Source organism: Scophthalmus maximus, chromosome 4, assembly GCF_022379125.1.
Source record: "Scophthalmus maximus strain ysfricsl-2021 chromosome 4, ASM2237912v1, whole genome shotgun sequence".
Lineage (NCBI taxonomy): Eukaryota > Metazoa > Chordata > Actinopteri > Pleuronectiformes > Scophthalmidae > Scophthalmus > Scophthalmus maximus.
Genome location: NC_061518.1, coordinates 28,929,918 through 28,941,808, shown reverse-complemented (window position 1 = coordinate 28,941,808; position 11,891 = coordinate 28,929,918). Strand labels below are relative to the sequence as shown.

General features: G+C 43.1%; 1 protein-coding gene and 1 long non-coding RNA gene across 2 annotated transcripts; one reads left to right on the top strand and one right to left on the bottom strand.

Moving 5' to 3' along the window:
* Positions 1-2,239: 2,239 nt before the first annotated feature.
* On the top strand, positions 2,240-5,916 carry LOC118302737. The gene is made up of 6 exons (XM_035629122.2): positions 2,240-2,776; positions 3,075-3,202; positions 3,567-3,729; positions 4,091-4,384; positions 4,724-5,484; positions 5,609-5,916. The coding sequence occupies exons 1-5, from the start codon at positions 2,673-2,675 to the stop codon at positions 5,481-5,483; spliced, it is 1,449 nt and encodes a 482-aa protein (XP_035485015.1). The 5' UTR covers positions 2,240-2,672; the 3' UTR covers position 5,484; positions 5,609-5,916.
* A 137-nt stretch (positions 5,917-6,053) lies between these two features.
* Positions 6,054-8,654, bottom strand: LOC118302738. The gene is made up of 2 exons (XR_004790625.2): positions 8,331-8,654; positions 6,054-6,667 (listed from the first exon to the last, which is right to left on the bottom strand). It is a non-coding gene; the product is annotated as an uncharacterized LOC118302738 (long non-coding RNA).
* Positions 8,655-11,891: the final 3,237 nt, after the last annotated feature.

Here is an 11,891-nt window from a genome sequence, read left to right as displayed (position 1 = left end):
GAAGAACTCTTATCCTGTCTCCTGTGCCTTATGGTGTGTTCACACCGGATGCGATGGGAATTTTCGGGGCGGTAGATCACATACAAAGTCAATGCAAAAACGCAACTAGACACAAATTTGTCGCAGCACTGACTTGGGCGACACGAATGGTGGGATATGCGCAATGCGATTCAGGCAAAATTCGCGGGGTGTCCATCGCTCGAGGTGAAATATATATATATATATATATATATATATATATATATATATATATATATATATATATATATATATATATATATTATTGTGTGAATGCTGAGGCATTCTGTATGAATGCTGATTTTTATTTTTTTGACATAATGACTATTGTCTATCAAGCTCACATGGCTCAGTGGACTGTGCTGTCGCCTCCCAGCTAGAAGACTATTGGTTTGAATCCCGGTCAATATCACTAATGTCTTTTCTTCGTATTTCTTTTTCTATCATTATTTCTTTACTTATTTCTTCCTTAACTTCTTCATTAATTCTTTCTTTCTTTTATTTTTTTCTTTCTTTCTTTCTTCTTTCTTTCATTAATTCTTTACTTCTTCTTTCATTACTTCTTTACGTCTTTACTTCTTTCTTTCTTTCATTCTGTATGAATGCTGCTTCTTTTTCGTTTGACAAAATGGCACTTATCTAGTGAGCTCACCTTGGCACAGTGGTCTGTGCTGTCGCCTCCGAGCAAAAAGACTGTTGGTTCAAATCCAGGTTCACATGATGTGCCTCTGCAAAAAGTGCCTTCTGTGCTTTGCAGCAGTTGATCCTGGGGATTCACACACTGAATTTCCACAGGAAATGCACTTCTAATTGACATTGTTCTTTAATTATTGAACACGTTTGTATTCTCATCATAGATCGGCCTCTGCTTGTTCGTGGTAGGCACACTTTAAGTTCAAGGTTCTGCCGAGCAGCGACCCGTGTTATTTTTGTGTTGTTTCCTTGATTAATAAATTGTACGGTTAATTTGTTAAACAAACGTCTCTCGTCCTTCCTTTAACCAAGCTTTTCCACTTATGAGTCATTTTTTCATCACTTTGAAGCAATTGTGCATATTCAAATGAAATGAAATTTAAATATATTTCACCTTGTTATGTTAACATTATTCTGTTTAATTCAGCTATTTGAATTAAAACGTATAATTCTACATGTATAGAACATGTTAACAGTGTTGCATAATGACCAGGGGAGTGCCTAGCTTTGGCAGCTGGCATGCATGTTGCTCACGGAGTTAGTGCCTTGACATGACAGTTGTTGTCACCATGCAAACTATTTTTACATCATCAATCAAAATTCTCTCAAATCAGCTCGTAACATCTCTAGTCAACCTGCAGACAAGACAGGAGCATCATACAACAAGTGTCATATGCGCACTCGTGCCGTGGTAAAGCCACAGTTGGTGTTGTGAAGGCAGGTGATGAGCCTTATCACAGCTGTGACCTGCTTTACATGCCAGAGAAGAAATGTGAAATAATTATAACATGCGGCATATTGTGTAATATTGCAATGAACGAAGGTGCGCTACTGATCCAGCACCAGCTAAACCAGTGCAAATTGCTGGTTATATAACGTAATTTTTTCATTCATATCAGTGAGGGAGACCTCAGCTAGACCTCCCTGCAGTCATCGATCTCCTCGCTGTGGCGAGTGTTTGTTTTTTTATAAGCCATTTTCATATCAATGCATTTCCTCTTTATTTCAGTTTCAGCGCGACTCACAGGTGACTCAGTGTTTGTTCGTACAAACTCATGAAATCACGAACGGATGTAGGAGAAATTTAGGATTAGGATACAAACATGTGCTTGCATGAGGCCCGATGATAATAAGACATGCAACAGAAAGTCAACCCTGTTTTATGCAGAAAGGAGTAAACCGAAAGTGCACGAGCCACACAGGTTTAAACGCAGCACTGTCAGCTGCCAGCCTGCACACCATGCAGGAGAAGACAGAGGAGAGAGATCTCAGGGTCTCCTCGTGTCTTTAACTCCAGGAACTGAGGGAGCTGAACAAACCTCTGCTCACTTAATTAACCACTGGTGCAGCAACCTGGAGAAAGACACGGAGGACACGCACACCCTAACCCTCCTGCTCCTGATTGGCCAACTCAATCAGCCAATCAGCGCTCCACTCCACCTCTCTCTACTGCAGCTGAGGCCTGAGCAAGCCCCGGGGACTTCGCTCAGCCTTGAAGCAAAAAAGACATGTTGGCGAGTCCGTATGGAAAGCCATTAGCGCAAATATCGTGTTGGAGAATACGCGTAGTCACGTAAAAAACGTACGTGTCAAGACGTAAAAACGTGTCAAGACGGCATTTTTTGCCGTCTTGACACGTAATATTTTTACGTGTTGACGCGTCATTAACGACACGTGATGTGGTTATTAGCCACTGAGAGACTTAGGATAACGGAAGTCATACGTATTTATGAAGTCGGCGGTCCAAAAATGATGTAATAGTCACGTGATGAATAAATTACTGACGTTGCGCCCCACACACCCCCGACACATGACGCTGCTCATTACCCGACACGTAGAGTAGTGACGTATGTGAAACGTGAGCCAGGGGGCGTGTCCTTTGGATGGAACTAGTTCACGTTTGCAGCGGGGGTGCAGGGAACCAGGCTTTCAGTTGACTCCGAGGCAAACGAGAGGTAGAGATGGCACTCCGTAATTTTCTGACGGACTGCAACCAAACTTTTCAATATTGTGTGCGGTTAGCCACATCGGACGATGATGAAACGAGACGAGCGTCTTTGGCAAGGTAAGATATATGTCACTTTTTCTATTTAACAGCCATGTCGGCTGAGCTCCTGCAGAGTTAGATAGTTACTAGCTCATGAAAAACCCTTGGCTTGATAATTACATGTGTGTGACTTAACCCCCCGTGCTGACTACAGTGTCTACCCTGTTGAGCCAAGTCTTTATGTCTTTATTTTCATGTTGTATTCAGCTGGATGCCCCCCCCCCCCACACATTTTTTTGATGCTGTCCCTGTGTTTCAGATTTGTAAAGCCAGTTTTTCTGACCATAAAAATAACAACCATATTTTTATATACTAGAATGCGTACAATGCAATCAAGTCTCCGATGGGCAAGAGGAAGGCTGGTAGAGACGGGCCTGGCTGGACAGCTGCTGGATGTCATCGAGGAATTTCTTCAGGACACAGGAGAAGATCGACAAATCCCTGGTAAGTTCATAGAATTTTATTTATAGATAAATGTGATCATGCAGAATCTATGCATAGTTTTTAATGGCATACATTGATGCAGAGATGGACACAAAACATATAAATCTAATTTTAAAATCTGATATTTAAGATTCTTTAATTCTCAGAATTCAAATCTGACCAACACTTGTCCAATTTCCCTGCTTCCAACACATCAACAACACAACTAACTGTTCACCTGCTGCCTCCTGTGGCAGGGGTCACTGTAACAAAAAAGTTCCTGTTATTCAGGTCAGTTGTTGGTGGTTTTCATTTTGTGTCTGCTTGGTATACTACAATAATAACGTGTTATTTAAAGTATTTTATTTGTTTTTAATCACTGCAGTGTCTCAAGGATATAGTGCTCCTCGAATAAGGGGACGGGTCGGGCAGCCACGTTGTCTGATCACGGAAGAGCAACTGCAGTTCCTACTCTCATTTAATTTCACAGTGCAGCAGATTGCAGACATACTGGGTGTCTCAAGACGCACTGTAACACAACGCCTCAGGTAATTATTGGCACATACAATAACAAATTAATATATGCTGTTCAGTTTGGTTCATGGCTGGAGGGATAATTCAAGAGAAGGGACAAGGGGGCGCACCTCCAGGAAATAGGTGCAAGACAAATAAAGTACAAAGTAAAAGAATAGCATCATTGACAGTGTCATGCTCCAAAAATGTATTACAGGCAGCATTTGATCTAAACATTGACCTGGATGTAGCAGAAACTGCCTGTGGGTCTATGTGTTAAATTGCAGTAGTAGAATGGTCAGATTGAATTTAAGTTATCTAGTTGTGAATATTTGCACAGAAGCATTTGTTTATTTCAACATGAGTGTCATTTATTTTTTCCTTTTTTAAATACAGACAACATAATATCACTATCCGTGGTCGCTACTCCAACATGACCAATGCCGAGTTGGATGAGCGAGTCATTGACCTGGTACACGGAAATGACGAGCTTGGCCCAGATGCTGTGCGTGCACGTCTTTTTGGCGAAGGCATCGTTGTACAGAGAAGACGTGTTCGCCAGAGTCTCCTCAGGACCAACCCAGCGGGGGCTGCTCTCAGAGCCATGTCTCATAGACTGCACAGGCGCAAATACAGAGTAGCTGGGCCTAATTCGTTGTGGCATCTTGATGGAAATCACAAACTCATCAGGTCAGTAACTATACCCTAAGTGTAATCTGCAAATTAGTTTGCCCCCTTCCAAATATATATTTGTTGTTGCAGTTATTTTCCTTCATATTTCACACGCTTAACCAGCAGTTAATGTTAAAGAGAACCCTAACACAACTGTGGGTCATATTACTGTGATTGTTTTCATCAAATTTACAATGTCTTTCTTTGACATTAAATTTCTTTTAGGTTTGCAATAAAAAGAGATAACTGCTATAACAGCAAACCAGGGATGGAGAGATGTCATGCTCACAGTGCAACAAGTTGTAAAATGTTAATCTAGCATGATTCTTAACATCAACATTTACTTTTTACTGGAAGGTGGAGAATCGTTATCCATGGAGGAATTGACGGATTCAGCCGGATGATTGTGTTCCTCCAAGCTTCCAACAACAATAGAAGCAGCACTGTGATGGAGCAGTTTGTTCAGGCGGTGGACCAATTTGGTGTCCCCTCTAGAGTACGCTGTGACCATGGTGGGGAAAACAATGCTGTTTGCCTCTTCATGGACGTTTTTCGAGGGACAGCTCGGGGAAGTGCTTTGAGAGGAAGGAGCACTCACAACCAAAGAATTGAGAGACTGTGGAGAGATGTTTGGAATGGCCTCTCCAATGTGTACCATTCACTCTTCACACTTCTGGAGCAAGATGGGATCTTGGACATTAATAGTGAAACTCACCTTTGGGCTCTTCAATATGTGTACATGCCGAGAATCGACCGAGACCTGCAGCATTTTGTGAACCAGTGGAACCACCATGGACTCAGGACAACGAGATACATGTCACCGTACCGAATGTTTGTGCGTGGATGCCTCCGTCTACAGTCACAAAATTTGACTGGTGTTCAAGGGCTTTTCGGGGCAGATGAGGGGCCAGCAGATGAGCAGCCAGCAGAACAAGCAGTGAGACCACCTGTACCCACTTTCAACTGGCCAGAGAGGGTTGCTGTCCCTGCCAATACGTTTGCTGTTGAGCCTGGTCGCCTCCAAGAACTGCAACATCGAGTCGACCCTCTGGCTGGTTCCAGAGACAGGATGGGGGTTGATCTTCTGCAGGAAGTTCTGAGCTTTCTGTTGTCTTGAGGTATAATTAAACTCAGTCTATTTTGAATAACAATATCATTGGACAGCAGCCGTACCGGACTGTCTCTACCTCCATCATTGAGTCCATCCTCACCGCCTCCATCACCATCTTGTATCATCCGCAGGGCCCAAAAGGTGATCAGCTGCAACCTGCGGTCCCTCCAGGACACTGTCAGTGAGGACCCCCACTGACAGGCACTCTAACCCTCCTTCCCCCAACACCACCCAGTCATCTGCCCATTATGCTGCCAGATTTTTGCAAACTCTGACATTGAACTTTTCATTGTAATAGTGTATATATAGTTGCATATGTATAGTCTTTTTTCATTTATGGTAATTTTTTATTTATGTTCTTGTGTGCAGTACTTTTGTTAATGGTTTATTTTTTGTAATTATTGTTTGACCTGAACACCAAGGCAAATTCCTTGTATTTGAAATGTTATTGGCAATAAAGCCCTTTCCTTTCTGATTCCGACATGTAAGACTGGTTTGATGGTGAGCTCTACAAAATCTCCATTTTTCCATTTCCCCTAGAAATACCAAGTTTGGAAGATGTATGAGTCATATTGGTAACTTGTGAGAAAAATGTCTGTAAATTTATTTATTCACTCACACATGGACAGGTCGCCAGCCTATAACAGTGCCACATACAACAGGGCAAGAATTTAAAAGAAAAGAAAAAACAACGCTGCACCTTATTAATCACATATATTGGAAATTAACAACACAACTTATATTCACAACGAAAAAAATAATAAGAACATCGCAGTAGAACACACCCAGGATTCCGTTTGGTGGGTTGGAACAAAACAAAAGTCAAAAACTTGAGAGTTAGACTCTACATTTTCTCTGTCAATCCAATTTTTTTTATAAAAAACTGAAAAAGATTTGGAACAACTGAAACAACAAAAACTGAGAGCACGGCTGAAATTTTTTTCACTGTATGCCAAATTGAATTGCGCCCCCAATCCCCATTTCCATAGCACTTTCAAATTTGGGGAATGTTGACTGTACAGGCAGGCGCAGTACTGGTCCACATGTATTTGCCATTGGGAACATGGCCGGTCCATCTTCAGGATGGAGAAATTCCAGCTCCGGCTGAGTGGGAAATCCCATTGCTGGGATTTTGTCTAGTCCAGTGGAAAAAATAAGGACATCTCCCAGGCTCAGCGGGGATGCGCCATCTGCAAACCACAAAAAGAAAATCTGTAAATTTGTGGCATAAATAATACTGACAACATACTAAAGTAAAGATATTAAATAAGAGTATTATGCTTATAATTATTTTTGATGCTGAAGGTGCATGAACAATAAACAAACAGTGACTCTCTCTATATATATATATATATTAATATATACAATGTAAACAAACAGAGACATAAAGTGCGAGATGAGGAATGTGCAAAAAAGATGAATAAAATATGTTAAAAGTTATACAAATATTACAAATTCAGCTTTATTGTAATGAGAATATTCAAGGGGGGGGGGGGGTGCAATAGTCAGTGACAGTGGGGAGTGGGGTGGTGGTCCCAGGACCTGTTAAGGATCCCAACTGCAGATGGGAAGAAACTTCATGTGGCGGGAGGTTTTGGTCCTGATGGACCGCAGCCTAAGCCTTGGGGGGATCCCGTGCTGATGGTCTGGGATTCAGAGACGTGTTTCCCCAGCTTCATCCTCTAGATGCTGGAGGAGAAGGTGGAGGGCCATGTTTACTGCATCGTCTACAGACCTGTTGGCTCTGTAAGCGAACTGCAGTGGGTCCAGGGGTGGGTTGGTTATGGCTTTGAGGTGGGACAGCACGAGGTGCTCAAACGAGTTCATGACCACAGAGGTCATGGCGACGGGTCTTTAGTCATTCAGTCCTGTGGTCCTTAGCTTAATGGGGACGGGGATGATGGTGGAGACTTTGAAGCACATGACATTCTTCAGTGAGGTGTTGAAGATGTCTGTGAACACTGGAGACAGCTGGTCAGCGCACTGCTTCAGGGTGGATGGATAGACAGAGTCTGGTCCAGCTGCTTTGCGGGGGTTCTGTCTTTTGAATAGCTTGTGGACGTCCCTCTCCTGCAGGCAGAGAGTCGTCACTGTGGTAGAGGAGGGGGGACCCAGAGGTGTGAAGTGGAGAGGCACCGGTTCCTGCTGAGCTGGGGGTGTTGTTGAGATGGGAAAGGGTGTCGCGGGGGATGGTGTCAGGGCTGTCCCTTTGTCTCTCAAAGCAACAGTAGAACTCGTTCAGTTAATTTGCAAGCCGCAGGTCGTTGACGGAGTGGGAGGGTTTAGGTTTGTAGTTTGTAATCTGTCTGAGCTCCTTCCAGAAAGAACCAGAGTCGTTAGCTGAGAACTGGTGTTGGAATTTTTCAGAGTACTGTTGTCATGGTTATGGTATTGGTCGAAACAACTACAACATATATTAGAGAGCTACCTCTAAACAGTGCCCAGTGCCACTGTTTGTGACTGTATAAATCCTGAATTATTATTTACTTCAACAGTATGCTATTTGGAATGTCTGACCCCCAATTAAGGCTGTCACCCCAAAAAGGTTAAAAATACAGGGCAAGGGGTGTCAAAACATTTAAATATACTTATTACTTATATCAATGATATATCTTTGGCTGAAAGCCTGGAAGAATCTTGTAAAATGGCTTCATTAAATCCCTAATGTGGACCATACCATTTCTTAACTTTGATGTTTCATCTGCCCGTCACTCATGATGGTGTGTGTCACACAAGAGAATGTTACAAGTTAATGTAAGATGTTGATGTTAGCTAATACACTTTTCTTTTAGTAAACAGTAAAGCTTAACCTCTATACAAGTATAAATCATTTTTCATTAGGCACTTTCTTACCCTCCACCTGCAGGAGCCAGTCTCTCCAATAGGCGATGGTTTTTAGCTCTGCTCTTTTCCTGTTGGATCCAGCCAGTGAGAACCTGCGTGTTACAAACAGTGTAACCAGATCTGAGGCACACAATTTATTTAGTATGAAACAGCTGTATGAGAACCGGGAAACAGGGACCATAGAAAGAGCACTTTGAGATTGCTTTTAGCAATGAAAAGTGCTCTATAAATAAAATATATTATTAGTGTTATCATTATAGAATATTGGACAACATTCTTCTGATTTTTTCTTTTAAAAATCATTAAAATTTAAAAATACTCTTGTCATGTCATGTGTACCATGCCTTGACAGTTTCCAAGAAACGAACATGTGGATGTGCAGTGACACCTAGAGGAAGGACTAGTAACAGCAACAGAAAAAAAACACCCCTACTAGAAAAGAATAGAACGGTCCATTGAAAAATGCGTGTCGAGACGTCATTTTTTGACGTCTCGACACGGCACTTTTTGCCGTGTTAAGACGTCATTTTTTAACGTCTCGACACGCATTTTCTAAGACGATATTTGCGCTAATGGCTTTCCATAGCTCGACGCCGCGTCGAGATGTTTTAAAGACCGAAGCAGAATATTAACGAGGAGCAGGTTGCGGTGTTGACGTGTTGCTCTGAGCTAACAGGCTAAGCTAACACCAACAGGCTGAGCTGCTCAGGCAGGCGGCGTATGAGCTCATCCACCCGCAGACAGTTTGACAGTTCGATGGAGTTCAGTTCAGTTCAGCAACTCGACAAACGACATAAAAAAAAATACAAATTGACACCGTGTTAACCCACCGTCAGGGATCCGACCTGTTAGTGTTATTGTACGGTTCTTATGTTTTATTTCAAATGTTCTCATTCATCTAAATGTTCAGTAACATGCTTTAATATTTTAATAAAGTAAAGTTCTTGAACTTCTATAATTTTTTTTCTTTTTCCTTATCAAATATGTGGGGAATGAATGTATTTCATGAAAACACCTGGTTCTGCAGTGATGTGGAAATATTCTAAACGTGGAACTGTTTCATAAGAGTCACATGCAGCCTTCAATTCATCTACATATGGACGTCTGATGATGTTGTGATATCAAATGAACTAAAACATCAAAAATATAAATTATTCATCACCATTAATAAGTTGAGTTTAACTTACAAACAAATGAATCTCACGTCAAAAAAGATATAATTTATTTTGAATCCATCATGAACACAGATCATATTTGCTGTACTTCAGTCCACATACAGTAAACATACATTTGACATGCTCATCAGCTCGTCTATTGGACAAACTACATGTGGCTCTTCACCTTTTTTAAAATGTTATAATATTAAATACAGTTTGGTCTTTGACAGTGACGTTATTGAAAATAAAGATATTTATAAATATAAGTGAAATCAAAAAGCCGAGGTGGATCAAAGTGGTGAGGCTCCTAACAGCCGTGGTGTTGACCACTCCAGCCTACGCCTGTTGAAGCGCACCGGACCATCGGCTGGCGTCGAGCTAACCCTCCAGATGGCCTTGGTAAACCTGCGGTCCCTGGCGAGCAAAACTTTCATACTTAACGACTTTTTTATCTACAGGGAGATGGACTTTCTGTTTCTGTGTGAGACCTGGGTCTCTACCGGCGAAAACACGCCGTTCTATGAACTCCTTCCACCGGACTGTAACTTTTTTAATTCCCCCCGAGCGACTGGGAGGGGTGGAGGTGTGGCCTCTGTTTACAAGTCGTTATTTCACTGTCGGCAGATTCCACACGCTGGTTTTGCTAGCTTTGAACTGCAAATGTTTGAAATAATTCCGTCTTCCCCCGTCTTGTGTGCAGTGGTGTACTGCCCACCTAAATTCAACAAAGACTTCATCCATGACTTATGGTAAAATATGATCACATAACAATAAGTGGTGATTTTAATGTCCATGTTTGTTGTGAGTCACAGCCTCTGACCCAGGACTTTTTGAACCTCCTGGACTCATTCAATCTTAAGCAAGCTGTCACCGGCCCAACGCACGAAAAGGGTCACACACTAGATCTTGTGTTATCCTATGGTGTTTCTGTCTCTGTAAATTAAATCTGTGCCATGTCTTTCTCCGATCACTCCCCAATTCTGTTCACTGTGTCAGTCCCATGCTCAGGTAGTACCCCTAGTGTCTCCAAACGGGTCTCGCGCATGCTTAACTCCTCGACTGCTGGGCAATTTTCAGCCGCTTTCAATGACTCCCCCTTGAGTAGGCCGTCACTGGGCTTTGGCTCTGAGTATACTGCTGATGAGCTTCTTTCTATGTTCTCATCAGCTTGCACTGGCATTCTGGATTCCGTTGCCCCTTTCAAGCCCAAACGCACTAAAGCACAGTCAACACCATGGCTCAACGATGCAACGCGCGACCTCAGATGCTCCTGTAGGCGGGCTGAGCGCAAGTGGCAGAAGGACCGCCTTCACGTGTCCCTCCAAATCCTCTGAAGTTGCTTGGCGGATTACCTGCGAGCCGTTAAAACCGCCAATTCAAAGTACATTTCCTCCCTGGTCACAAACCCCAGGTTCTTTTCAATACACTAAATTCTCTCATAAATCCCCGTAATGAATCCCCTGTTGTGCCCTCACCCGCCCTCTGTGAAAGCTTTAAAAAATTCTTCATCGAAAAGATTGCAGCACTCAGGCCTTCTGATAACTCTGCCACCCCACTCCCCGCCCCTCCCCCCTCCCCCAGCTAGCTGTTCTTGAGCAGTTTGAGCCCATTACCCTATCATCCCTCTTTGATGCAGTCAGACATCTGCAGCCCTCCAACTGCCCCTCTGACTGTCTACCCTCCCGCCTACTCAAGGATGCTACAGTTTTCGACACAGTTGCCCCCTTCCTTCTACTGTTGATCAACATCATCCTCTCCTCTGGTTGCGTCCCGGCTGCCTTCAATCATGCCATGGTACTTAAGAAGCCAAATCTTGACCCCTCTATCCTCTCAAACTTCAGGCCTATCTCCAAACTACCCTTCCTGTCTAAAGTCCTTGAGCGAGAAGTTTATGTCCAGCTGAAATCCTTTTTAACTAACAACAACATTTATGAGAAATTCCAGTCTGGCTTTAGAACACCCCACAGCACAGAGACTGCTCTCCTGAGAGTCCTTAACGACCTGCTCCTAGCTGCTGACTCAGGTAACCCTGTGATCCTGGTGCTTTTAGATCTTACAGCAGCCTTTGACACGGTGGATCACAGGATCCTGCTGTCTCGACTCGAGCAGCACGTAGGCATCAATGGCACAGCCCTGAAGTTCTTTCAGCTCTACCTGGCCGACAGGACCTTCTCTGTCCAGCTTGGAGATTCCACCTCTTCTGTTGTCCCCCTCACCTGCGGGGTCCCTCAAGGCTCTATACTAGGTCCCATTCTATTTCTGTTGTACATCTTACCCCTAGGGTAAATCCTGGTCAAATACAACATCTCTTTCCACTGCTTTGCCGACGATATCCAGCTGTATCTCCCCCTAAGGGTTGATGGGCAGGCTGCACTCCATCCATTGCTTGACTGTCTGGCTGACATCAAGGCAT